The sequence below is a fragment of the Vollenhovia emeryi genome, unplaced genomic scaffold, assembly GCF_000949405.1.
Source record: "Vollenhovia emeryi isolate VEMERY1.0 unplaced genomic scaffold, V.emery_V1.0 DF939133.1, whole genome shotgun sequence".
NCBI lineage: Eukaryota > Metazoa > Arthropoda > Insecta > Hymenoptera > Formicidae > Vollenhovia > Vollenhovia emeryi.
The window spans coordinates 2,779,983-2,807,432 of record NW_011967233.1 but is presented as its reverse complement, the minus strand read 5'-3'; the positions used below and the strand labels follow the sequence as shown (position 1 = coordinate 2,807,432).

Below are 27,450 nucleotides of genomic sequence, written 5' to 3'. Positions count from 1 at the left end.
TTCTGCTCAGGCCCTAAGAGAGTACAAAGACTGCCCAGCTAAAAGAAACGAAGTTATCGTAAGGACCTGAGCAGAGTGGCTGTCTTGTACTCTTTAAGACAGCGTTTCATGTTTTACATCTTTGACTTAAAGTAACGCACAATAACTGTTTTATGACTTAAGAATAGAAGACAGCCAGACCCTTACGCACAATAACTCTTATCTTAAGAGTACAAGACAACTATTCTGCTCCGGTCCTAATTCGTTCTCTGTCTCTGTCCAACTTACTTTCGAAGGAGACAAATATGAATGAAACTAACGAAGATTAAAGTTAAGCGACGTTTGGTGAAACCGAGCCTTAGAACTAGAGAAGAAAATGACAAGAACGTTAAATTAAAGATGATCTGCATTGATGGAACTGGGCGTAAGTCAGTTTTTTGTCTCGTTATTCGACAGGAAGTACGAACGCCGTGACAGTCTTTTCGGACACCGCGTATACAGTCGACCACGGGTGACGTGTCGCTTGCGCGTAGACACTGGACACCTCGTCGCGCCCAGTCGCTTCATTAAGTAGACAATGCACGCGGAATGTTTATCGCGCTTGCAACCGGAAGCTCCGGGGGAAGGGCCGATCTATCGGGAGGCGAAGCCGAGAATGCAGATATGATACGACGGCCGCCCACGCTCTTCTAGGAGACAAAAGCGAGCGGCGGCGCCGACGGAAGGCCATTCTGCATGTAGGATTCTCGGGCACGCACGCACGTCTCAGGTGCATCGACCCCGATTCGGTTCCACGCTGTCAACCGGGAAGGAACTGGTAAGGGACCTCGGTGCTGTTAAACGCGAGGCAACCGCGTCGGCCTCCGAAGACGGGAGGGGCGTAAAGCCTGTTTCTACAGTGCGCTCCTCGCGTCCAGCAACATTCCGTCTTGTGTGGCCAGCGAGTGCGTTTAACGAGCTGGCGCGAGTTGAATGACAAGCCGCACGGTCCGCGCATTGTCGCCGATTTCCTCAGGCGTTTCGACTCGCTCGTACAAAACGGAATGTTTCCAGACAGGTTAAGGCTCGCGCGCCGACGGTGCTCGGACCTGGGTCTCGCAGGAGCGGCGTGCCGCTGTTTAAAACGTTATCGCCGCTGTTAACAGGTGTCAAAGCCGTCCGATACGCGGAGGCGCTCCGGTGTGTGCGTGCCATGTGCACGGCACGCGGGCGTGTGCGCTCCCTCCCCCTACTGTCCCCCCGGCCGCGCGCGTGGACGGAAATTCAAAAAGTACGCACCTCATTAGCGATGTCAAGAGATTAGGGCGATTAAGTCCCCGGCTGTTATCAGCCTCGTGCCGATGTGACCGATTATTTGCCCGCTGCGAACGAGGGTGCCTCGTTCACGCTGATTGCCGGCGAGAGGAGGTGAGTAGAGGCGGAGAGCCGTGTCCGGCGGCTGTTTATTTACATATTTACGTGACGCGTCGGCGAGAACGCGGTTGGGAATCGGAGCGCCGTTTCTCAATCGTGCGTTTCGCAATCGTACCGGAGGCCTTGTTTGCGGCCTCGGCGGTCCCGAGATACGGAATAAGAACCGTGCGTATATGCGATCTCGCTTTATCGCGGCGCGCCTCGCGCGGCGATTACGGATCTTTTATCTCTCACGTTGCCCGAGATGCGATCGTTACGTGCGAAATGCAAGTTTCAGGGCTCTTCGAGCATCACTGACGCGCCTGTCGGACTGAGCACGCCGTCGAGGAACGATATCCTGCGAGGATGGGCCAAACCGCGGAAGGCGACAACGGTGGGAGTGGAAACGACAAGCGGGCTGAGAGCAACGCACAGCATAATGAAGGGTACGGAGTTGTTTCCCATGAATTATCAGAGAGAGAGATAAGATTGCTGAGAGATACTTGGATCTAATTTGTTGGAATTAACTCGTAAGGTATAATGACCCCTTTTGATCCTCCCGTAGATCTTTGGAGCCCGACAGGCAACAGCAGTCACTGCTACCAAAGGCGAGCGGCAGTACAGCGAGACAAGTTAGAGAATACATCCCGAGGTCTGGGATGAAGAAGTACAATCATGCTTTGAGCAACCTGATACCGATACGGCAACAAGATCAGTACGTATCGTCAAGTCGGAGTTCCGAAATAATCTCTCTATGACTTCAAGATGTTCGCAAGTTACAAAATATACCACTCGATAATGTCAAGATGCAAAAAGGGCAGTGAGGGTAAAGCATCTGAAGGACAGATACCACTTGTGATATACGTTTCGACTCTGCTTGCAATCGGCAGACGTTGAACTTTCGGTCAAGAAATGAACGTCTCTTTGGCCGGCGAATTGAAAAGCTTGCACTGAATGGACCAACAATGGAATTCATATTTATGGCGCTGATGATGGCTTTACATAGAGTCCAAATGTGTGCCACAAGTGATCGTAATCGGTTCGATATGATTGCCCAGATAGTGCAAGACACTCCTATGAACATTTTAAGAATATTCTTCAAGAATGTTTAGTATAACAGGAAAAATCTTCAGGGTCGCCAGCAGTAATTAACATCAAATTTGTTTTACCGCATCTGGCAAGTTTAATGTTTAAGCATCGCTACGTTTCGACCATGGCTTTTGGTCCTTTTCAAGCGATCTGAGATTGTCATGCTCCGAGGTCTCTCAAGTAATGTTCTCGTGTAGCAAACTCCGACACAAAAAATTTTTATAGCATTATGCGATTATAACGGCAATCCTTTCTACATCACCAAAGTACATGCGAGTCTATGTACTATCTCAGATTGCTTGAAAAGAATCGAAACCCATGGTCGAAACGTAGCGATGCTTAAACATAAAAATTGCCAGATACGATTAAACAAATTTAATGTTGTTAATATTTAGAATATTCCACAGGTCATTCTTATATATTTGTCTTATGTTCGTGGAATATTCGACTGGCACTACTATAAATCTTTTAACGTTCTTCTTTGCCATGAATATACGATTTCTAAGTGTAATAATCTATGTATATTTATAGAATATTCGATTCGAATATTCTGAAATTAAAATTGCACTCCAGAATTTGCACTCCAGAAGAATATTCATAGAACTATGTGTGCTACCTGGGTGATTGAAGACACAAGTACTAGCTGCACTTTACTCTCGTTGCCTTTTGTTTTCTGAGACTGATATGTATTTAATAAAATGTACCATTACATTTTACCTACATACAAGATCACCGTACTGATAAAAATACGCTTTACAGGAAGAAGGAGAATTCACCGGCAGATAACGCCGGGTTGTTTTCTTATGTATATATCACGTGGATGACACCATACTTATGGAAAGCGTACAAGAAGGGTCTTACGATAAAAGACTTGCCGGATATCTCAGTATACGATACTTGCGAGTACAATGCACTCAGGTAAACATGATATGTCGCCGTGAGCGTAGTTCCAGTGCAAGTGGCAATTATTTCTTTTAGACTCGACGTACTGTGGCAGCAGGAGCTCAGTCAAAACGGCCCGAATGCAGCATCCTTTTCCACGGTTGCGTGGCGATTTGTACGCACACGAGTTTACGTATCGTGCGTCTTATTGACCTGTTCTCTTATCTTTGGATTTATCAGTCCCGTAAGATGATTCCGCGTCAACAACAAATTGTTATTAGATTGCACCTTCCTGTTGTGATAGAGAATTTTCTGCTAGACGATAATAATGAGGAAAATATTGGAGCACGTGCAGTCTCCGGAGGAGAACTTTTGGGACGGTTTCAAATGGGTTGTTCTACTGACGGTGTGCGATTCTCTGCGAGCTTTCTTCTTCACCTGGACGTGGAATATGAACTACAAGACTGGATTACGGCTGAAGTCGGCATGCACGACCCTGTTGTACAAGAAGATCATGCGATTGAATAGCCTCGGCAATAAAAGTATAGGAGAAGTGAGATGCTCGACCTGCTTCGTAAATCTATAAACGCAACGAGGGTGCTTTCCCGACGTAGTGATATGCGGATTCTTATTTTTAGGTGATCAGTTTATTCTGCAACGACAGTCAAAGGCTTTTCGATGTCATCATTTACGGGCCGATGATTATCAGCGGACCGATAGTTATAACTTGCGGTATAATTTATGTATTGTGGTTGTTCAATCCCATCGCTCTGGTAGGAATGATAGCGTTTCTCTCGTTTTACCCGTGCCAGGTAAATAACTCGTTGCATACGCGTTTTGTTTTTTACATATTTCGACAAACAAAGCATTGTCTGTATTTCAGTACTTTATCTCCCGCGCGACTGGCTACTTTCGCGCGAAGTCGGTAAATATTACGGACGCTCGAGTGCGACTCATGGGTGAGATTCTGGAATGCATAAAATTGATCAAGATGTATTCCTGGGAGAAGTATTTCGGCCAGAAACTTCTCGGTGAGAATAATATAATGGAAAATTAAAAAGTTATATTTTATACAAGTAACTGGAATAGAAATTACTCAAGACAATGTGGTTAAAAGTAGAATTATATTTATTTCTATATATAATTTTTTGTTAGAAAGATACACATATTTGATGAATTGATGTGCTTTTGCAGCTATACGCAAGAAGGAGGAACGATGGCTTCATAAGACTGCTTATTTTCAAAGCCTTAGCATTTCTCTAACGCCCGCTATACCTGTGATATCCGCGATCATCACGTTTCTAGCGCACATTGCCTCGGGCAGTGGGTTAACGGCCGCGCAGGTATAAAATACAATCTATCAATACAATTTCTGACTTTCGAAATATTATATTTTTATAAACATCCTAATTTTATGTGTCAGGAGAAATTGAATAACGTCCAGTAGGTAAGCAGTTCGATAAGACGATAAAGTTTTTCCCCTAGAGTAGAGAATAGAGTTTATAATCTTCGTTATAATTCCTTTCTGGACTTTCACGATCAATGGATTACCTTACAGGCTTTCCCAATGACCACGTTATTTGGAAATTTGCTTAGACTGGCACTCACGTCACTTAAGGATACCACGCGATATTTTATGAGCGCCCTCGTAGCGCTTAGAAGATTCAAGGTCTCCAGTGTTTTTTGAACGATTTCATGCACTTGCTTAACAAACCGGATATCCGTACCTATTATTAAGGAAGCCAGTTCTCGTGTCCAATAAGTTCAATCTCGCGTGAATCTATTTTTATACATTTCTTGCTAAGATTATATTAAAATACGAACGAACTGAACGACTTCGGTCTAAAACTCGTTGAATTTCACCGTGCGAAGTCGATTAAAGATACTCGATCATCGTGACAAAATTATGACAGAAAAGTCTCTAAAAAGAAATTGGAGAAAAAGCAACACGAGTACTGTTTCTATAATAATACGCACTTAAGGTCAATGTCGTTTTTAATGTAAAAAGTATAAGCTTTCTAAAAAGACGAGAGTGATGGGCAAACACTGCATGCCTTGTAAAGCACCCTGTTACATTTGGACAGCCGTCGGCGATTCTCTTGGTAGATCGAATTGTCAGTTGTTAATAATATCGATTTAGGGGTGTGATGTTCCCACGGTTACGCGTGGTACGAATTGTACTAACATGGTCATTTTGATTCTACACTTTTCAGGTATTTCCCTTCGTATCGGTGCTCAATGCTCAAATTCGTACCTCTTTCATGTTTTTACAAGTGGCCTTAATTAATATCGCTGCAGTAAAGATAACTTTTGGCAGAATGAAGGTGTTTATTCTTGTTTATATCTAGGAACGCACAATCGACTGCACTATACATACACGTTGTGTCGTAACGTTTCGGACAACTAACGTTTTCACCTTTCAAATGTAACCCGAATAATAATCTGGCTTTTATTTTTGCTACTAAAACCGTTTGCCTATCGCTTCGCTTGTATTACGTAGCAATTGCGCTCACAATCAGATTTACTCAGAAAGCAAGTATATCGCTGTACAAATTTGTACTTTTAGTTTTACAAATTAATTTCGCTTTTAGCATCGCTAAGCGTACCCACTGCATATCTTTATCTTATTTTCCTACAATTAGTTTTTACATATTTACGCTTGTTTGCTTTTAACGTGCTTCTAACAATGGCGTTTCTTCAAAGATTTATTAAATAGCTAATCCGATTAACAAGGTGATATTTGCACAGAGCATATTGCTGCTGGACGAGGACAGTTGCCAGGCGTCGAAACCGATTGTAAGATCGCAAGCGGTTGCCATTGCTAACGGCACCTTCGTTTGCGACAGCATAAAGCTTCAAACGGATGCGTCCTTTGACAACAAGAAAAAGTAAATATTATCTCTATATAATAATCATCGTAATTCCTCCCGAACAGGCCGTAATAACTGTTTTTCACGTAGGAAGAAATTACCACCAGCCGCGGACAACCCGCTGGAATTGGAAAGCCTGAATCAACCGACGCAAGAAGCCAAGTACGTCGAAGTTCTCAGCGACGTGCATTTCGGAGCGCCCAAGGGAAAGCTGGTCGGTATCTGCGGCCAAGTAGGCAGCGGCAAGTCCAGTCTACTGCTAGCAGCTTTGGGACAGCTGAGGATTACGAAGGGACACATCCTGAGGGAGGGCACTTGCGCCTACGTCAGCCAACAGGCGTGGATCGTGAATGGCACCTTCAAGGAGAACATTCTCTTTGGCGAGGAGTTCGACGCGAAACGTTACTATCATACGATCACAATTTGCAACCTGAAGGAAGACTTGAACATGTTGCCGGGAGGAGACGACACCGAGATCGGCGAGAGGGGCGTCAATCTGTCCGGAGGACAGAAGCAGAGAGTCGCGCTGGCGCGAGCGTATTATGCCAATCGGTGCGCAAAAACTCTGCTCTTTCCCTTTTGATAAGTACATTGTAAATTTGCTGAATGGAATATCAATTGTATCTGTCGTTTCAGGGACATTTACTTTCTCGATGATCCTTTGAGCGCGGTTGACGCGTACGTCGGCTCGTATATATTTGAGAAATTGTTCCTCGAAGCTCTTAGAAACAAATCTGTTATTTTCGTGACACATAACATTCAGGTAGGTATAAATCATTGGAATTGATCCCAAAATATTTAATACATATATAAATGTACCTTATAATTAATAATGAAACTCTAGAATTTTTCCGATTAATTTTTTTATTTTTTCAAATTACATTAAAAATAATTTCATATTGTATTTTCAAGATATTTCTCATATATTGCTTTATTTTGGTATAAAGAGACTCGACAAAATATGGTTTTGAGAAACTGATGTTTATTAGGCTTTCACAATATTAATATATTTGTCACAGTTTTTAAAACGTTGTGATGAAATCTACATGATGAGTGCGGGCAAGATCGTAGAGCATGGAACCCACGAAGAACTGATGCGACTCGACAGGGAATACGCCTCGATGGTGAAGAACAGCACGGTTGTAACGGAAGATAATTTATCAGCGTACGTTTAATTATACATTGCACGTATTCTTCGCAAGCAGTTTACAATCAGCCTTCGCTTCTTCGCAGTGTTAAATCTACGGGAGTGGCGCAGAGAAATATCGACGAGTCGGAAATGCGAAAGACGGAATCCGCGCACAAGGAAAATGATGGAAAAGAGAAATTGCACAAAGGTGCGCGCGTTTGGTTGTGTAATATCCTCTGATTTGGGGACACACTTCTAATAATTGTTTCTTTCAAATAGGAACAGCTTTAACAGTGGCAGAAAAGTCTGAGACCGGATCTGTCAAGTCGTACACTTATCACACATATGTACAAGCTACCGGCGGTTATTTGGTCGCTATTCTCGTATTTTTTACATTTTTCTTGAACGTAGGCAGTTCGGCCTTCAGTACTTGGTGGCTCGCTGTGTGGATTAAAGCTGGAGGAGGCGTAAGTAACTCGTATACTCAATATATTTAAAATACACACTTTAATAGCATCTATTTCTATTTTTATTATTTCCTATCATTAGATATTTTAATAGTAATCTTTGTTATTGCTTAGTTTTTCGAGTTTTAATATTATTATCGTCACACGGATCAATTTCATTCATTTTCACTTATTTTCAGAACGTGACTGTGTCAGGAAGTAACGATACGGTGTATTCGGAGAACATAAACGCCAATCCTGACTTCTCGTTTTATCGAGATATATACGGTGCCTGTATCGCCGGTATACTATTGACAAGTTTTATTCGTGGCCTAGTCATTATGTTTGCCACGATTAAAGCCTCGACTACATTGCACAATACGTTTCTTCACAAAATCATTAATTCTCCGCTGAGCTTCTTCGAAACTACTCCAAGTGGTAGAATACAAAACGTTTTCACTCGAGACATAGACGAGAGTGAGTGATCCTTCAATAATCCCAAACACATGCGTTGTCGCGAATCAATACGTATAATCTAATTTAATTGATACTTCCTGGTTTACAGTTGATAATTACTTGCCCATATCAATAGAGAACATGGTGCAAAATATCTTTACTTGTAGCTTTGCTATTTTCTTTATCTGCGGCGTATTGCCATGGTTTTCGATACCGTTACTTCTGTTTGGCGTATTGTTCTTCTTTGTCGGTAAACTGTTTAGGTAAATATCCTGAAACATCGCATAATTTACATATATAATTTACGATCGACGATTTCTTCTCATCCCCGCAGAATAGGAATGAGGGATCTGAAAAGAATGGACAATGTCTCGCGGTCTCCTGTTTTGAGTTTCGTCACAACGTCGATCCAAGGTTTGAGCACAATTCACGCGTTTCAAAAGGAGAAGAATTTCTTATACAGGTAATTATTCGGCGAAACGACTGCGTCGTGAGTGAAATAACAAGAAGGGAATATGACGATTGAACTGTTTCTCATCGACAGATTCGAGGAATTGTTCAACACGAATAACTTGTGTCAGCACCTGTGCCAAGCCGCGATGAGATGGTCCGCGGTGAGGCTGGATAGTTTGGTGATTGCCTCATCCTGCATAACCGCGTTGCTCGTGATCTCCTTCAAGAATGAGATATCGCCGGCCTTTGCCGGTCTGGCTATGGCGTATGCCACGCAGATGACCGGCGTCTTCCAGTATACGGTCAGACTGATGTCCGAGACGGAGGTGCGCTTCATAAGCGTGGAGAGAATCAGTTACTACCTCAAGGTACTTTATTTCCGTTTAACTGATAATTCTGTGAATATAAAGTTGTCAATTCTTTGACTAATCTCGTTTCCTTCTTATTCAGACTTTGCAGAGGGAAGGCGCTAGCAGGACGGTCGCTCTTAAACCAGCCGACGATTGGCCTTCTCGAGGCAAAATAGAGTTCAAAGCTGTTCAGATGAGATACAGAGAGGAGTTGCCGCTCATACTGATCGACGTCACGTTTAACATAAAGGCCGGAGAGAAAATTGGTAACGAACATTTCCTCGACTCGTTTGTTGCGCTTTCTCAAGCGAGAGTTTAATTGTTACTTATTTTAGGCATCGTGGGTCGCACGGGATCCGGCAAAAGCTCCCTGGTCGTAGCTTTGTTCCGACTAGTCGAGATTTGCGAGGGCATGATCAAGATCGACGGTATCGATATTTCGAAATTGGAGTTGGATGTGTTGAGAAGTAAATTGTCGATCATTCCTCAGGACCCAATTTTATTCAGCGGCACTATAAGGTAATGAATTTAATTGGCAATTTTTGTTAGCCGCTCCCTTCAATCGATTCGCTTTTCAGATCTAATTTGGATCCCTTCCAACAGCATGCCGATAGCGACATTTGGAGTGCCCTTGAAAAGACTCAGATGAAAGATAAGGTATCTCTTATGTCAGGAAATCTCGACGCTTCCGTTGGATTTGGCGGAAACAATTTGAGCGTCGGCGAAAGACAGCTTCTTTGTCTTTCAAGAGCTTTATTACATAGTACAAAGGTAACACTTTGATCTCTGCAATATTACATATATTAAAAATTGACTTTCGGACCTTCTTTCGAGTGTTGAGATTAATATTGATGGCTACACTGAATTCATCGTTTTATAGGTGCTTATTCTGGATGAAGCCACTGCCTCCGTTGATCCGGAAACCGAAGCGACAGTGCAGAACACGCTGCAGAACGAATTCGCGGATTGTACTGTACTTACGATCGCTCACCGATTGCAAACGGTCGTCACGTGTGATCGTATTCTCGTGATGAGCGAGGGCAAGGTGGTCGAATTTGACGCGCCCGCCGCACTTCTCTCTCGTCCGGATTCCGAATTTTCGAAACTGATGACCGCCGCGGACGAAAACGCGTAAAATAATCTTCGCAGAGATCTGAATCGCGATCGCAATGCACTTTAATCGTGTTTTATCAGTAAGTGATAAAACTAATTACACTAACTCTCAGAGTCACATGAGTAAGAGGAAGAAAAGAACAAGAACAGCAAAGAAATAAATTGAATGAATGATTGTATTTTTCTATTAATAAGTTACTAAATTATTAATTAAAGATTAAAACTATGTTCTCTCATAAGTTCGTATATATCTGTATGAATAAAAAAGAAGACAAGAAAATCGTCCCATCTTCTCCATCTTTTTACATCTATTTAATCATTCGACAATTTATTTGTTATAATAATTTAATTTTTACTGAGTTATACTGGTTGCATATAAGTTGTATTTTTTAGGTACACTGAAAATCATATATCAAACGTTTGTATCTTAAAATTAACATTTTGCGACAGATATTACATGGTAACATCTGTTAATTTGGCGATGAGAGGATTAATTTAATTAAACGGGGATATCTTTTACGCAAAATTGAACGGATAACTGCGTTAAAAGTTACAATTTCTGGAAATTCGCGCCCTTTGGAATAGTGAAATATTGATTTTCTCACTGGAGGTGGAGAGCGCACACTGCTCATGCCCGTTCGCTCGGACTTTCGGCCGTGCTGGCGACACAGCCGAAACATGTTCACCGCGACATTGCCAGCTTGTTATTACCTCTGAGATGTTTATTACATGTTGAGCTTTATCGTTGCTTTATATCGAGATGTAGTCTATAGAAATTGCCGTAAAGGCAGTGTCCGTCGTTCTGTGAACAGCTAAAAGAAAGGTAAATCCCTCGGCGATGCACGAACAACACATCGTCCTTCGTAAACATGAGCTACTCTTAAGTAGATTAGATTTCTCTTTAATCATTATTTCACTTTAAATATCAAATTATTATTTTACGCTATGCTTCAAACGTGCAGATCGTTTATACTTTAACTTTTATACATATAATATGTGTCTTCTATTTCTGGAAATTGTATGTGTATTAATAAATTATCATATAAAAAGTTTAAAATTCTATGTACATGCATTACTAATCTAACAATACGCATGTTTTAAAGTAGTTTATAAAATATTTCGAATGTAGAAGTAACAAGAATAGATGGAATGTATAATTACCGATTGAATTTAGTTTCTAGTAATTGTTTTTATTGTATAGAATGACGTCCAATTTTGATCCCAACTTTCCGTTCCCTACTTCTAGGCCTCACCATTGCGAACATAATCCCTATTATGATGCTGGGGCGGAAGCAGAGCCTCAAGGGGGAACCCGTCCTGGCCGATTACGGTCCGGAGGAGTCCCTCAATGAGAGCGCTGACATAGAGTGGGTCAACAAGGTGAGCGGAAGCATGGATCGACCCGGGGGAATTGCCCGAATCCGAAAAGTACCGTTTTTCCCTTTTCTCAGATCCTTTCTAAAAACCGCTTTACTTATGATTTCAGTTATGGGTGAGGAGGTTGATGCGATTTTGCGCCCTGGTCTCGTTGGCTTCCGTTTGCTTGAACACCCCGAAGACATTTCAGAAAGTACCGTCCCTCCGATACGTTACCTTTATTTGCGATTTGATAGTCACGTTTCTGTTCACCGCCGAGATGATCGCGAAGATGCACATACGGGGAATACTGAAGGTGAAGTCTTTAATCAAGGAGGATATGATTGAGATGTCTGATCGCTTCGAGGAGCAATTAAATTTTTTTTTTATTAAATTTTAACATAAAGAATACAACTTTTGTGCTATTGGACAGAAGTGAAATGGTTAATGGCATTGCAGAGAGATAAGTCTTATTTGAAAGACCACTGGTGCCAATTCGACGCAAGTATGGTGATCTTCCTTTGGTTATCCGTGATCCTGCAAATGTTCGAGATGCTGGGTTTCCTTATAAAGTCTAGTATCGCTTCGATCATGCGTGCACCACGGCCGTTGATCATGATACGCTTCCTCCGAGTCTTCCTCAAGTTTTCAATGCCCAAAGCCAGGATCAATCAGATTTTCAAGTAAGAAAAATTGCACCGGCAACTAGTACAAGAATTGTGTCGAGATAGAAACAAGCAACTATTGACAATTTAATTTAATATTTGATTACTAACAATATAATTTGTGTTTAGACGTTCGAGCCAACAGATCTACAACGTGACGCTTTTCTTCCTGTTCTTCATGTCTCTTTACGGCCTCCTGGGCGTGCAATTCTTCGGCGAGCTGAAAAATCACTGCGTGCTGAACACAACCGAGCCCAATTACATCACGATCAACAGCCTGGCTATTCCCGATACGTTCTGCTCCACCGATCCAGAATCCGGATATCAATGCCCCGAAGGAATGATGTGCATGAAACTGGAATTGACCAAATATATCATAGGCTTTAATGGATTTGATGAGTTTGGTACTAGTTAATGTTAATGTTATACCCCTATCGTTCCTCTGCGCTTCGAATCTATCACCTCCCGTATATTATTTTTCTAAAAATATGTTTTAAAATGAATTCATTTTCTGGAACATTTGTTGTAACTGAATGAAGCTACAACAAATACACTTCTTTCTACATTTTACATCCTATATTTTGTATTCTTGTGTAATAATTGTTATATCATAATAATTACAATAGCTTTAAACTTGTAAAATTACAAATTATAATTTATCGAGTACAATTTTATCGAAACATGTTAAATTTAACACTTTCCTTTAAAAAATGCAAGGACTTAATCTTCATATACAGCATTTATCCATTAAAATATTAAAATTTCATTGCAAGTTTTATCCGTGACTTTAATATTCTGAACTTGGATTATTTAGCTACCAGTATCTTCACCGTGTACCAAGCAGCTTCTCAGGAAGGATGGGTCTTCATCATGTATCGCGCGATTGACAGTCTACCTGCGTGGCGCGCGGTTCTTTACTTCAGCACGATGATATTCTTTCTGGCTTGGTTAGTAAAGAACGTTTTCATTGCCGTCATCACAGAGACTTTCAACGAAATCCGAGTGCAGTTCCAACAAATGTGGGGCGTCAGAGGACACATTAGCAACAGTTCGGCATCGCAGGTCGGTTGTACTAAAACGTATTTCTGAAGAAACATCCTTTAGTTTAAAATATCTCTAATGAAAAATATATACGCGCCATTATTTAATTTTAGGTGAACAGCGATTTTACTGATAAATGATGTATACATTTATCTTGTTAATTATCTTATTATTGCAGATACTGACCGGAGATGACAATGGTTGGAAATTAGTGACATTAGACGAGAATAAGCACGGGGGCTTAGCCTCCCCGCTCTGTCACACTATCCTCAAGTCGCCGCATTTTCGCTCGGTGGTAATGTGCGCGATTCTAGCGAACGGTGTCACCACCGCGACGATGAGCTTTAAGCATGACGAGAAACCGAGGCATACGTACTACGACAATTATTACTGGGCCGAAATCGTCTTCACGATATTGCTGGACCTAGAGACCATCTTCAAGATATGGTGCCTGGGCTTCCGGAGTTACTATAAGCATTCGATTCACAAGTTCGAACTGCTGCTTGCCATTGGCACGACTATACACATTCTTCCGTTCTTCTATCTCTCTGGATTCACTTACTTTCAGGTTTCTACCTTTATCTGACTCGTCGTCTTTCGCGTCGCTTCATTTTCTGCATTTTTTTTCTACGAGTCTATGCCTTTTGCAGCTTGTCGTTCTTAAACTCTCACAACTGTTGTGTTTTTATACTTTTAAAAATTGAAACATTCGAACAATACCTTTAATTTGTCATCGTATATTTTTATACGAAAAGGTTCTCAGAATGGTCCGGCTCATTAAAGCGTCACCGATGTTGGAGGACTTTGTCTACAAGATTTTTGGTCCCGGCAAGAAGCTCGGCAGCCTCATTATCTTTACCATGTGCCTGCTGGTGATATCCTCCAGTATTTCCATGCAGCTCTTCTGTTTCCTCTGCGACTTTACCAAGTTTGAAACCTTCCCCGAGGTGAGCCACTTATTTTCCACCTTCAGCAAATCGTTATCACACGCGACTGTTTCTTACTCAAAATATAAATTTCCAGGCGTTTATGTCTATGTTCCAAATTTTCACGCAAGAAGCCTGGGTCGACGTGATGGATGAAACTATGTTACGAACCCACGAGACGGTAGCACCGCTGATTGCAGTGTACTTCATTTTGTACCATCTCTTCGTCACATTGGTAACCATCGTCCAATATCTTCTTTGTGCGCTATGAGCTATGGCCTTAATTTAATGCTAAATTGTCCCTTTAGATCGTGTTGAGTCTTTTCGTCGCAGTAATTCTCGACAATCTCGAACTGGACGAGGATATTAAGAAACTGAAGCAATTGAAATTTCGCGAACAAAGTGCCGAAATAAAGGAGAGCTTGCCGTTCAGATTGAGAATATTCGAAAAGTTCCCAGACAGTCCACAAATGACGTGTCTTCACAAAGTGCCATCAGATTTCAATTTACCGAAGGTAAAGATTCGTGAATAACTAACTCCTTGGTTTAATAAATTTAATAAATTCTAATTAATATTAAACTTGGATTTGTAAATATGAAATTTATTTTAATTTTCGTTTTAATGGATTTTAACTTTGTTCTAGAGATAAATCTTTGAATCTTACGCCTTCAAGATTATAGTTTTGTTGAAGAAATAGGTCTTCAAATCTTACCTTTTTCAGATTGTAAAACAATTTGCTTAATTTTTTTATTCAATGGATTGAATTAGTATTTTATATTCGAATTAACATTGCTTATCTTTTTTAAGGTGCGAGAGAGCTTTATGCGACAATTCGTGCTTGAAGTCGAGGACGAAGAAAACGAAGGTGCAAAGAGAACTAACGAAACTTTCGACTCGAAAATAGTGTATAGGAAGCAACGACCGGTGAAGATCTTAAATAATCCTCCAAAGGTGAGAAGCGTCGTTACTAATCTGAAGAAAGCGTCCGTTATTTATATCATAAAGTAAGTAAAATATCATTCACTATTAGAATCTGAGTAGAGTGGCTGTCTTGTACTCTTGAGACTCAGTTATTGTGCATTACTTTGAGGCGAAGATTTAAAACATAAAATATTGTCTTAAGAGTACAAAGCAGCCATTGTGTTCAGGCCCTAACATTTCACGAAGTTTTCGTCTTGATTTTTAAGTTTTCCTGCATTACAGCGATTCCAATAATCAAAGGCTTCTTCTGGGAGACTCCGCCATGATTCCAGTACCAGGAAAGGGACTTCTAAAACCGCAGGGTACTGTGAGTGGCGCCAAGCAGCTTCGCATTGATCCGAAAAAGTAAGAAAGAGACAGACGTATCTGTTAAGAAAAGAATCCAAGGAGAATTTCAATTTATAAACTTGAAAATTAAAGAAATGGGACAATTTAGTGATCCAATAACAGTTTTCTAGATCGTCATTAATTAAATTCAGATATTCTTTAATACGATATTATAAAGAAGTTAATTATTTTGTGCTTTCACATTTATTTATCTTGTACTTTCTATTTGCGTATAAAAACCAGATCAATCAGAAGGAGCGTTCGAAGCGGATCGATCAAGCTCAAACAGACGTACGAGCATCTGATGGAAAACGGTGACATAGGGGGAATGAACAGAGTCAGTTCGTCGAGCAGGAGACCGCACGATTTGGACATCAAGTTGTTGCAAGCTAAGAGGCAACAGGCGGAGATGCGAAGGTATCGAGATTACATCGTGATTTCTGGGATTTACATAATCTTACACAATCTATTCTTTCTTCCATTCCAGAAATCAACGCGAAGATGATTTGCGAGAGAACCATCCGTTCTTCGACACGCCGTTATTCGCGGTACCTCGCGAGAGCAAATTCCGGAAATATTGCCAGCTGTTCGTCTACGCGAGATACGACGCGAGATTGAAGGATCCTTTGACGGGCAAGGAAAGGAAAGTGCAGTATAAAAGTCTGCAGTAAGTAACATGAAATTCAAATATATTGTCCCATCGTGATGAATCAAAGTGGTTGGCCGAGTTGGTAAATTCTACATCTCTTTTTTTTTCCAGCAATTTCCTCGGTTTAGTGACCTATCTCGACTGGGTGATGATATTCATCACGACGCTGTCGTGCATCTCGATGATGTTCGAGACACCGCGAAAGCGCGTGATGGAGACACCGGCGTTGCAGATCACCGAATACTGCTTCGTTATTTGTATGAGCATCGAACTTGCATTAAAGATCCTGGCGGACGGTCTGTTTTTTACACCTAAAGCGTACATCAAGGATGTTGCCTCCGTACTAGATGTCTTCATTTACATTGTACGTCTAATTTGTTGGGATAAAACTTTGCTCTACTACAAAGTATTTCATTTCATTATATATATATATATATATATATATATAATGAATGATATTTAATAATTACAACATGTTATGTGATAATTCTATGCATATACAATGTAATAACGCATGTGCACGTTGTTGCAGGTGAGTCTCGTTTTCTTATGCTGGATGCCGAAGAGCGTGCCAGCGAATTCTGGAGCGCAGCTACTGATGATATTACGATGCGTCAGACCGCTTAGAATTTTCACCCTTGTACCGCACATGAGAAAAGTCGTTTACGAATTGTGCCGAGGATTCAAAGAAATTTTGCTGGTAAACTCTGCTGTTCTTGCTTTGAATTTTAGATGCATTATTTCGAGAAATGATTCATAAATGTGGACGTAACGTTAGAAATTAATGGACAAATAACACTTTATTCAGGTATCGACATTACTGTTCCTGTTGATGTTCATGTTCGCGAGTTACGGAGTGCAACTGTATGGCGGTCGATTAGCGAGGTGCAATGATCCCACGATCTTGAAGCGCGAGGAGTGCGTCGGTGTATTTATGAGAAGAGTATTTGTGACGAAGATGAAGCTGCGGCCGGGAGAAAACGAGAGTTATCCGTCCATATTGGTACCGCGTGTTTGGTAAGCATAAATCGTGCAATTCTCAAGCTTTTTCTTTCATCACATTAGTTCTACTTTATTGTAAACATTTCTAACGCGAGGATGCAACGCTTATACTCGTCGTGCGAATTAATTTTGTGCACATTTTTGCAGGGCTAATCCTAAAAGATTCAACTTTGATAATATTGGCGACGCTATGATGGCTCTGTTCGAAGTACTTTCTTTCAAAGGCTGGCTTGACGTACGGGATGTCCTTATTAAGGCTCTTGGTCCCGTAAGTCATTATTTAAAAATTTAAGCTCCAAGAATGCTATTTCTTTCGTATTCTTTAATTATTGTATTCTTGTTTCAGCTTCACGCAATCTATATACACATTTATATTTTCCTCGGTTGCATGATCGGCTTGACATTGTTTGTGGGCGTCGTGATCGCGAATTACTCGGAGAACAAAGGCACCGCTTTGCTCACGGTCGATCAAAGACGATGGTGAGGCGTCACGCATTTGATAAACGGACGTCACGTTCTCTATCACGATCTACAGACTGCAAATTGTTGCAGGTGTGACTTGAAGAAACGTCTGAAGATTGCCCAGCCGCTGCACTTACCACCCAGACCGGACGGCAAGAAGTTCCGCGCTTTCATCTACGATATCACGCAGAATATTTATTTCAAGAGATTCATCGCAGTCATGGTGCTCGTGAACAGCGCTCTTCTGTGCGTTTCTGTAAGTTGGACAAAGTAATTTTCAGGTATAGACACGTGAGTCTCGATTGTTCAAAACACTCCCTTAAATATTCCAATCTTATTTAAACACATTCGACTACCCAAGAGAGTCGATTCTTTAAGACAAAAAGAGGGGCTCTAAATAGGCTTTACTGACAATAATTGAATTACGAAAATATCTAAATATTAATTTTAAGACTATAATTGTAGTGAAACGTATGTTTACAGGATCGTATAAATTTATCCTATATTATAATTCTTATCAGTTATGTTACGCGAAAGATAACACAAGAGATTGAGAAAAATAGTTTTATCAGAGTGGCCTAACATTCTATTCAGTTTTTTTTACAGATTTATTAGCATTGCTACATAGAACAAGCGCTTGGTGCGTCAATAGAATCATACAATTTTAATGTGCATCGCAAAAAGAGCATTTCTTTGAACCATTTGCTCTGTCGGCTATCATTAAACCGCGGTAAAAGTAAATGTGGCACGAATATTTGCTCGTATTTAATTTGCCATCTTCCCTTCTTTGATTCTGCTCATCCGAAGTGGAGAGTTGAGGAGGAACACACGGAAGCTCTGGCCACAGTCTCCACGATTCTAACTCTGGTCTTCCTCGTGGAAGTGATAATGAAAAATATTGCTTTTACACCACGTGGTTACTGGCAATCCAGAAGAAACAGATACGACTTACTCGTGACAGTCGTGGGTGTTATCTGGATCATCATACACTGGACGATGCAGGTACGCTCGCGTTGAGAATACTTTACAACCGATTTTTCCTTCGTCTACCACTCGTCATGTCTTCATCGCATTGCTTTCAGAACGATTTGTCCTACGTGATTGGATTTATGGTCGTGATCTTGAGATTCTTCACCATCACCGGCAAACATACCACTCTCAAGATGCTAATGCTGACGGTCGGTGTGTCTGTCTGCAAGAGCTTCTTCATCATATTCGGCATGTTTCTCCTTGTCTTCTTCTACGCGTTAGCCGGCACCATAATCTTCGGCACGGTGAAATACGGAGAGGGCATAGGACGGTGAGTAAAGTGGGACAGCTGCGTGATTTTACAATGTATAAATATACAGAATACACACTGCAATGTAATATGAACTGTTCAACATGGTACTAAACTTTTCTCTCACGCTACAATATTTCATCATCTTGCCCTGTCTCCGCCTAGTAATCTGAAAGGCTCTCTTGCAATCTAGACGCGCTAATTTCGAGTCACCGGTTACCGGCGTGGCGATGCTCTTTCGCATAGTGACGGGGGAGGATTGGAATAAAATTATGCACGACTGCATGGTACAACCACCCTATTGCACGCCGGCGGCTAATTACTGGGAAACGGACTGCGGCAATTTCCACGCTTCTCTAATTTACTTTTGCACCTTTTACGTCATCATCACTTACATCGTCTTGAATCTTTTAGTAGGTACGTATGCGATATACTTACACATCAAGGAAGCTTACACGTAAATCACGTAGATTACATTAAAAGAGAAATCACAGTTTTTTTCTTCGTCTTATATCCATTATTGTCTTGTCAGTCTTGTCAGATAATGTTTCAATTATCGGCAAGTTCTATAATTAATGTAATTTTTCTGTTCAGCAATATTTTTGTAATTAGATTTTTACAGTGATTTAAGGAGATAAAACAAAAATCTTTCTTTTCGAACAGCTATTATCATGGAGAACTTTTCTCTGTTTTATTCAAATGAAGAGGACGCGTTGTTATCGTACGCCGACATAAGGAACTTCCAGAACACGTGGAACGTTGTGGATAATCATCAGAAAGGAGTTATACCGGTGAAGCGGGTACGGTCCTATCTCGAATCAATATCCCCATTATACCGGTAAAACAATGTAGCAATCCGTAAGAAGCAAATGCCGACGTTAACGCGTTTCAGGTGAAGTTTATCTTGCGGTTGTTGAAGGGCAGACTGGAGACCGATCCGCAAAAGGATCGCTTGCTCTTCAAATACATGTGCTATGAATTGGAACGATTGCACAACGGCGAAGACGTTACTTTTCACGACGTTATTAAGTAAGTTCCACAAAACGGATTGTGAATATGATACTAAACATTTGTACCTTCTCAAGTAAAATTCTTAGCTGCTTGGATTCCTCGGATCTTTACAGACAACGTGAACCGTTTTATAATATTTGAGTTGTGTCGTGAATCCTTTTTTAAATTGGAGAATTTTTTTAGTATGTTATCGTATCGCTCAGTGGATATAAGAAAGGCGCTCCAATTGGAGGAGCTTCTTGCACGAGAAGAATTCGAATACATAATCGAGGAGGAAGTCGCTAAGCAAACCATTAGAACCTGGTTACAGGGCTGCCTGAAGAAGATACGAGCGGTGAGGTTGACTCGATCTAGAGTCGCATCAGGAAATAATGATCGTTTTCTTTTGTGCAGAAACAAAATAGTCTTATCGCCGGGCTTCGCGCTACGAATAATGCGGCTGTACCGACTCAAGACGTGGAGAAGGGCAAAGAGGAGAAAGGCAAGGAAGTTAGTGCCGATCGTGAGGAGGAGATTGAAATAAAGGTGCGTTTTAACTTGCTTGTTTTAAGATAAATAAACTTGTACATTTCTAAAATTTTGCTATGCTGTAATTTGCATCATCACTAATATTTAAGTTTAAAAAACAGTAATAAAAATTGTATAATCTGATGGAAAGACTCATCTTATTGATTTCTCAATTGTTAGGATGTTGAAGTCCCAAAATACAGAGCCAAGAAACCGATGGTGCTTCCAAGATCGGACAGCATAGGAAGTGCTTCGGGAAGGAAGTATCTAGCACCGACTTTATCGGATCCCGCGTCCGTTCGATCCGAAAAGGATAAGATCGCGGCGTCGAAGAAGAGAAACAGCAGACCGCCATGTAAGCTGAAGCGATTACGTTCGTAGAATGTTATCGTATTGTTATTTTTCAACGCCGAATTATCTCGGATTACCTTTTGTAGCGATGGTGAAAAATAATTTGCACCACTTGACGGAAAATACGGAGCAAAGCAGGCAGCAGAGGGAGGCGTTGAGCAACAAAGCAGCCGCGCCTAAGGTCTCCAGCGTCATGCTGGAAGTTCGGGAATGGTGGAAGGAGCAGTTAGCTTACAGCAGCGAGTCCAGCGAGGACGAACTCTGAACTATCCGAAATTGCGGATCGTAAGCAATTGCGATCGCGGCGGATTGTGAAGTGAGGATTCCTACTTTTAGCAATTGTAAAAGACGAATTGTTAGCCTAAGAATTTTGCATCCCGCGAGAAGGAAGATCCAAGGAGAAAAGTGGTATGTGCCTAATAATTTTAATCACTCGCCCAAGCTCGAGGAACTTTAACGCGCTGAGCTTCGATCGTAATTCGCCACCTTCACTGCTGAGAACTAATATTAATATTTTGCTACGCCCAAGGCAGTGTGCACAGAGCGAGCTGAAACGTTCAAATCTTTCGTTACATGTTGCACGAAGCTCATCGCGTTAGACGAATCAATTTCTTACCGGAAGAGAAAGCAAGAAAAAGGGAGAAAAAGAAAGAATTACAATTATCGAAACATACACACACACACATACACATACTCGCGACACATTTCGCATCGAATTCGGAACATCACTGCCGTGTGTCAAACAGATCGCCCATACGAAAATGCTTGAATCCTCGAACATCAGTTTGTTAAAAGATTTCGATGTATGTTTTGATGAGGAATTTTTCCGTACGTCACACTCGCGTGTACCATCACTCGTGCATCATTATGCGACTTAGCTATTTTTAAAACAGTATCTCGAGGTAACTACAATCGTATATAACAAATTTTGTACGACATGAAGTTGATCGTCGCGCGAGTAGTAGTTAGAATCGATGGTGTTATTAAGGGCAACTGTGAGTACAATTAGCATTAGGATGCGATTCGCCGTAGATATTTTTGTCGTGAAGAGGGTACCGATTCTGTGAAGAAGAAAATGAAAAAAAAACCACACATTAGGACGTTGCAGATCGTCGATTCTTTCCTCCTTACAGCAAGAATACGTCCCAAAGGCCTGTATCGTAGATTGATTTGATATTGAACAGTTGTAAAGGTTTTAGCGCGCGACCGTTGATGTTATATTATCTCTGTTATTAATTAATACAGTAACGCTGTTACGGGTGTCGCTTTAGTGAAGAGAGGGTTGTGCAGTCGAGAGTATTACGTGGCGCAGGGCATAACTTATTTTGAAACGCGATTGCGTCGGCTCTCTATATTGTGTATGTTGAACATACGAGAGATAAACGGAGCATTTATATTAAATATAAACGACTGTCGTAAGTTTTTGTAACGAGACGGCGTGCGAGTACGTCGCGATAAATTTATGAGACGAACCTTTAGCGGAACGAGGTCGATGTTAGCGCAATAAATACGCATACGCATACACGCACGATGAATGTTATGAATATATTATATATATATAAATATATAAATATATTTACAGAAGCGGAAAACGGATTTAGCGTTGTGAGCCGCATCACGTTTACATCACTGTAATGAATGTTGATGATTGTTGCTAGTTTATGTGCCAATGTGTTGTCTTATCGAGTATAGGGCAAATAAATGTTGTTAGATATCATTATTCGTAAACGTGTACAGCTTATTATTATTGATTGTTCGCGTACAAACGGTATAAAAATATTTATATTTCTCTCGAAGACATGTATAAATTAGAAAAAGCACAACTAATTATTTATTGTAGCTATAATGCATGTTTTTTCTCGTTTCACGATCTAATGTAGTTGCAGCGAGCGGATTAACTTTTTTTATTCCAAATTAATGGCTCAAGTTGTGATCTGCTTCAATTATTGTTTAAAACATAACGAATTGTAATAACGAAATATTACAAAAAATGTTTTATATCAGGAAAATGAAATCTTCCACAGCCATAATCTGATTTGCATCCGTCATGGTGCTGATAGCGGCGTTAATCTCGTCAGGTGTGAAGTTCAGGGAAAGCGTTGCGTTGAGATAATCGATGACCTCCGTCTTCAGAATATTCTGAGCCCTTCGTTCTTGGAACAACTTATTGAGCGACGATTTGAACACCGTGAGTCTAAAATCAGAGATATGTTGATTCAGAATATATTATACTTTCTGGTTTTAACAGGCACAACAGGTTTCAGCAGGACAAAAATATAAAGATACCGTGTTGAAGATATTTGAGACATAAAGGAAGAGTTACACGAAGGAAACCATTTAACTACCAAATGTTTCTGCTATTCCACAAAGCACAGTTAATTTAACAGGGTTTATTTCACGGAGGACCATTTACTTCGAGTGAAATTACCTTTCTTGCGTGATTGTCGGCGTCGCTGTTTCGGGAACGGAACGCCCGGAGGGCTCCGCGCCTTCGGCCTCCGCGCCTTCGGCCTCCGCGCCTTCGGCCTCCGCGCTTTCGGCCTCTGGTGTGTGGCTACTGTGTGACTCCGTGTGCGTGCTGATCTTTTGCGACTGCGTCCTGGTTATTCTTCTGGTCGCCTGCTCGATATGCTCGTCGTCGCTGTCGTACTCGTACGGGTCGATCTCGTCTCCCGTCGTCTTCCTAGAGCGCTTCGGCCGTCTCTCCTCGTCCATCTCGTCCGACGCGTCACTGTCGTGACGTCGCCGCTTCTTCTTCTCTTTTTCCAGCACGCGTTTGAAATAGGCGAACTGCACGAGCTCTATCGCGGCGCTTGCGTCCTCGCTCTCCACGTTCTTCGAGAGCCGTGCCTTTGCGTGCGCTGTGGACAACCGAATCAGCGTTTCCAGAGTTCTCGCGGTCACCGGTTGAGTCTGAAAAATTATACAAAAAAATGTCAGGCACATATACTTTGCGTACGTGTCTTTTTACGCGAGTCTAGAATTTTTCTTCCACTCACTCTCGCAACGTCGGATTCCACCATATCCTCCGATCGAAGTTTCGAATATTCCTCCGCTATCACCGCGCTAGCTTCTTCCGTGAGCTTGGGTTTCATGCACCGTGCAATGTGTATGTACTTTCTCATGAACTGTATGGTGAGGATCTGGTCTCTGAGAAAGGAATTCGAAAGATAAGTTTCCTCGTACAAAATCTTTACGCAATCGGAGCTCGATATTTTCCAAAATCAGTTGAACCAAAGATTGAAAGTGTAGCGAAATATGTTACAGAACAAAAATGTACTTTTTAGACCGCGTTTGCCCATGTAGAAGCGGATCGTATTTCTGGTAAACTTGGGACTGCGTCTCCTCGGTAGCCACATCATCCGGATTCTTCGTGGTCAGCATGTCCAGCTTTGAGCCCAAGCTCAAAGCCTCCCCGTCCTGTTCCAGGGGACTTCTGTATCGATGCATCCGGACGACGTGATCGCTAATCACGTGATCCTGATCCGAGTCAATCACGTCCAGCATAACGAAGAGCAGGTCGAAACGCGACAACAGAGAATCTTGTAGGCCGATATTCTCCATGGGAGTCTTGTACTGATCGTACTGGAAGTGGGAAATGAGCTTTCTTTAAATAATATATTCACATATCTCTTATTGTATATTGTACTTTGTACGAGCAACACACACTCCAATTTTTAATAGAGAAATATTTTTGCGCAAAACGAATTTAAGCTTGTTCTTTATAAATCGCACAGAGCTTTGTAAGTTTGAATTTGCTCGTATTAAAAAGGATCGGATACAAATAGCTTCTTCAAGAGGATCCGAACTTACTCTCCCGTACACAGGATTCGCAGCCGCCAGCACCGAGCAACGTGCATTCAGGCTGGCGTGAATGCCCGCTTTCGCGATCGTGATTCTGCCTTGCTCCATCACCTCGTGTATCGCCGTCCTGTCGATGTCTGACATTTTATCGAATTCGTCGATGCAAATGACGCCGCGGTCCGCTAGGACCATCGCGCCCGCTTCCAATCTGCGCTCGCCGGTCTCCTGATCGACCGTAACCGCTGCCGTTAAACCAACGCCGGAAGATCCCCTTCCCGTGGTCGGAATCGCTCGCGGAGCGGTGCACAACACGTAACGTAACAGTTGCGACTTGGCCACCGATGGATCTCCAATTAATAACACATTTATGTCTCTGTAATGTATCAAAAAATCTTGGTTACATCATTCAAGGAGCATCGTGAATACAAAAGAAAGAAACCAACTTCTGCCACTTGCGATTAAATTAATTTTTCAGCTTTTTTTATATCTTTTCTTAATAATTTATATATAAATTAGAAATATTTTTCAATCAAACCGATAATTGAACCACTGTTAAATTGATAAAATTTAAGCTATCACGAGACACGGTAGTGTCTCGCACCAAGTGTAAGCGCAGCTAGTTTAGGAAATAACAGTTGAATGTTACATTATCTTCTAGTTAAACCACGCAGAGAGCTGTTAAAGAATCTTAAAGTTTTTCTTTCAAAGTGAAATTATAAAGGATTCTGCGAGAACTTACCCTCTCAGCCTCGTGCCATTTGGCAAAACCTTCTCAACGCCACCCAAGAGAAGGCAGAGTATCGCTTTCTTTATGTATGCATTGCCGTGTATGGATGGCGCAAGGGACTTTGCGAGGAGCTCGAAGATATTCTTGCAGGGATTATGCCTCGCCAGTTTCTTACACATAGCTACATCGTCGTGAGAGATGGCGAGGTTCGCCTCTTTACTGAGCTGCATTATGTTGTTGGCGATTAGGACCGTCCTATAAAACGAAATCATGGCGATGAGCTTTGAGACGAGGATACGAGAGACGCATGACCAATTCATATAGGAAATAATCCTCGATTCTTGTCTAAAACGTACTTGAAAGTTCCAGTTGTGTATCCACCTTGTTTCCCCGGGAGACACCGGAAATTTCCGACAATCTGCACGCGATCCCCGGGCTTGCACATGTCCACGAGGTCGTTATCGCAAATTACATCCACGCTTCGTGGCAGCTGACCGGCCGGGGCTTTCTCCGGCATCTCCTGTATGGTGAGCGTCTGATGATCCTTGTAGGTCGACAGACCGAATTCCGTTTCAAGCGGGTTGCCGTCCTCGTCCTGCAACGCGACGGAAAAATTAATCTCCAGATACAAACGACAAACGCTCCTTCACACTCAAGCAAGGCGGGAATAATCACAGTAGTCGGATAAACAGCCGAGTGGGGAAAAGCCTCCAGGGAAGTTAGATCTGAATAGGCCCGCTCCAATACTGTCTTGGTCACGTCGCAATAATGGACGCTCCTCACAACTTTCGGTCGTACCAGTGAACCTGCAACAGATACCCTTTATGAATGTTATTCTAATGAATACAAGTTTCACAAAACTTGATAAATTTGGTACATGTAAACAGACCAAACAGATATATTAAAGTTAAGGATTAGACTCTCGGATCAATTTCGCGAGTCCGAGCTTCAACTCGACGCCTTTCCTGGATACTTGCATTTCGTGACGATACCCTCCACGCACACCAAGTTGCCCAGGTAACGAGAGGTGAGCGTCCTCGGTGTGACGTGCTTGTTCCCGAAGCTACCCTCGAACGCTACGAAGAAATCCTTGTTGCTCTTGGCGTAGTCGATGTCCACGCTCGAGATGTACTGCTTCAGGGCGTTCTGGAAGGCCAGTTGCTCCTCGAAGGAATTGTTCAGCAGGCTGCAACACGAACAGTTGTCGCAATTATTCCTGTAGAGTTGGCACGACTCGTCGCAACCGAATCTACAGCGTACCTCGTCGAGCGGGCTGGATTTTTCCTCCTCAAGTCGTTGATGTTCACGACCAGCCTGTACTTGTCTTCCTGAATCATGTTCTTCACCATCGTGGCGTATATGCCCTGGTCCTCCTGCGCAACACCGGCAAGCACAAGGTTCTCATGAAAGCGTCAAGCAAACGCACGATACCATCTGTGTGGCGTTCAATCCTCTGCAACGCCAGGCGACTCTGAACCCAGTAAACACTGGGTGCTTTCCAGCAATGTACACAGACAACACTGTACAACACAGCGAATCGTTTGATTTTCGTTGTTTGCCATTATTAAACAAGAACGAAATGATTCTCTGTATTAGGTACGGTCTACAATGAGTTGTTAGAAGTCAGAAATGTCGGTCTTTTTTCTCCCACCCAGAAAGGAAAAGGATCAATTAGGATTAGACCGGGTCTTACGCTGTGTCAATCTGCATCTCTTGCTGGAAAGCACGTCTTAACAGTTGCGTGGCATCAATATTATGTCTCACTCAACAATATAAACGCGATACGACACGTGTGCGCAACAGTGACATCATTGAGTAAAAAATTATTGATATTGTGTTGGCATTTACTGGCAAGCTACGCATTCATTTAGACGTCTACATTTTCCTGGTCTCGAGGATTTAACAAATGTTTTCCGCGAGCAACAGAGGGCCGGTTACGGAGGATCGAAGCCAAGCGCCGAGCAAACGTCGACGAGCAATTGCGACGGGGCGCCTCACCGCGTCGTCCAGGAAGTCGACATATTCGCGCGTTATTTGCTCCAGGTTCTGATCGATCTCCGTGTCCATCTCCGCGGCGGGTGCTCGGGCACTTGTCGCGCTTCAAACGCTAAAGACAATCACCAGGCGCTTTGAAAGCTACCCACTGCCATTTGCGCGGGAAAATGGCCACGCGGGCCAAACCGCCGCTTGGAAAAATCCCCA

General features: G+C 42.0%; 3 protein-coding genes across 8 annotated transcripts; 2 read left to right on the top strand and 1 right to left on the bottom strand.

The window, feature by feature from the left end:
- LOC105567960 (multidrug resistance-associated protein 5-like) lies at positions 1-11,221 on the top strand. Of its 6 annotated transcripts, none has more exons than XM_012023263.1 (25): positions 1-796; positions 1,125-1,386; positions 1,670-1,817; positions 1,937-2,086; positions 3,220-3,378; positions 3,439-3,586; positions 3,662-3,895; positions 3,981-4,154; positions 4,226-4,373; positions 4,537-4,685; positions 5,556-5,666; positions 6,091-6,230; positions 6,303-6,764; positions 6,849-6,975; positions 7,232-7,377; positions 7,446-7,549; positions 7,621-7,808; positions 7,988-8,264; positions 8,353-8,506; positions 8,578-8,706; positions 8,788-9,064; positions 9,147-9,312; positions 9,382-9,565; positions 9,625-9,817; positions 9,927-11,221. In XM_012023263.1, exons 3-25 carry the CDS (start codon positions 1,738-1,740, stop codon positions 10,179-10,181), a joined length of 4,155 nt encoding a protein of 1,384 aa, XP_011878653.1. In that variant the 5' UTR covers positions 1-796; positions 1,125-1,386; positions 1,670-1,737; the 3' UTR covers positions 10,182-11,221. The 6 variants fall into 6 exon arrangements, with proteins under 6 accessions (XP_011878653.1, XP_011878652.1, XP_011878654.1 ...); XM_012023262.1 differs by lacking the exon at positions 5,556-5,666 and adding an exon at positions 4,901-5,011; XM_012023264.1 differs by lacking the exon at positions 5,556-5,666 and adding an exon at positions 4,901-5,011 and having other exon boundaries at positions 1,664-1,817.
- LOC105567962 (sodium leak channel non-selective protein) lies at positions 10,907-22,437 on the top strand. The gene is made up of 29 exons (XM_012023268.1): positions 10,907-10,982; positions 11,406-11,539; positions 11,646-11,831; positions 11,975-12,198; positions 12,310-12,584; positions 12,995-13,242; positions 13,400-13,789; positions 13,977-14,168; positions 14,245-14,382; positions 14,456-14,662; positions 14,956-15,152; positions 15,352-15,474; positions 15,700-15,873; positions 15,944-16,123; positions 16,217-16,469; positions 16,638-16,805; positions 16,914-17,122; positions 17,255-17,375; positions 17,454-17,587; positions 17,660-17,825; positions 18,377-18,571; positions 18,652-18,869; positions 19,042-19,265; positions 19,512-19,648; positions 19,741-19,877; positions 20,043-20,193; positions 20,253-20,384; positions 20,547-20,721; positions 20,804-22,437. The coding sequence occupies exons 2-29, from the start codon at positions 11,435-11,437 to the stop codon at positions 20,980-20,982; spliced, it is 5,238 nt and encodes a 1,745-aa protein (XP_011878658.1). The 5' UTR covers positions 10,907-10,982; positions 11,406-11,434; the 3' UTR covers positions 20,983-22,437.
- LOC105567963 (DNA replication licensing factor Mcm3) lies at positions 22,435-27,402 on the bottom strand. The gene is made up of 11 exons (XM_012023269.1): positions 27,247-27,402; positions 26,509-26,621; positions 26,226-26,434; positions 25,924-26,054; positions 25,605-25,843; positions 25,261-25,503; positions 24,531-24,894; positions 23,998-24,302; positions 23,717-23,867; positions 23,146-23,630; positions 22,435-22,911 (listed from the first exon to the last, which is right to left on the bottom strand). The coding sequence occupies exons 1-11, from the start codon at positions 27,313-27,315 to the stop codon at positions 22,713-22,715; spliced, it is 2,508 nt and encodes an 835-aa protein (XP_011878659.1). The 5' UTR covers positions 27,316-27,402; the 3' UTR covers positions 22,435-22,712.
- Between the last annotated feature and the right edge of the window lie 48 nt (positions 27,403-27,450).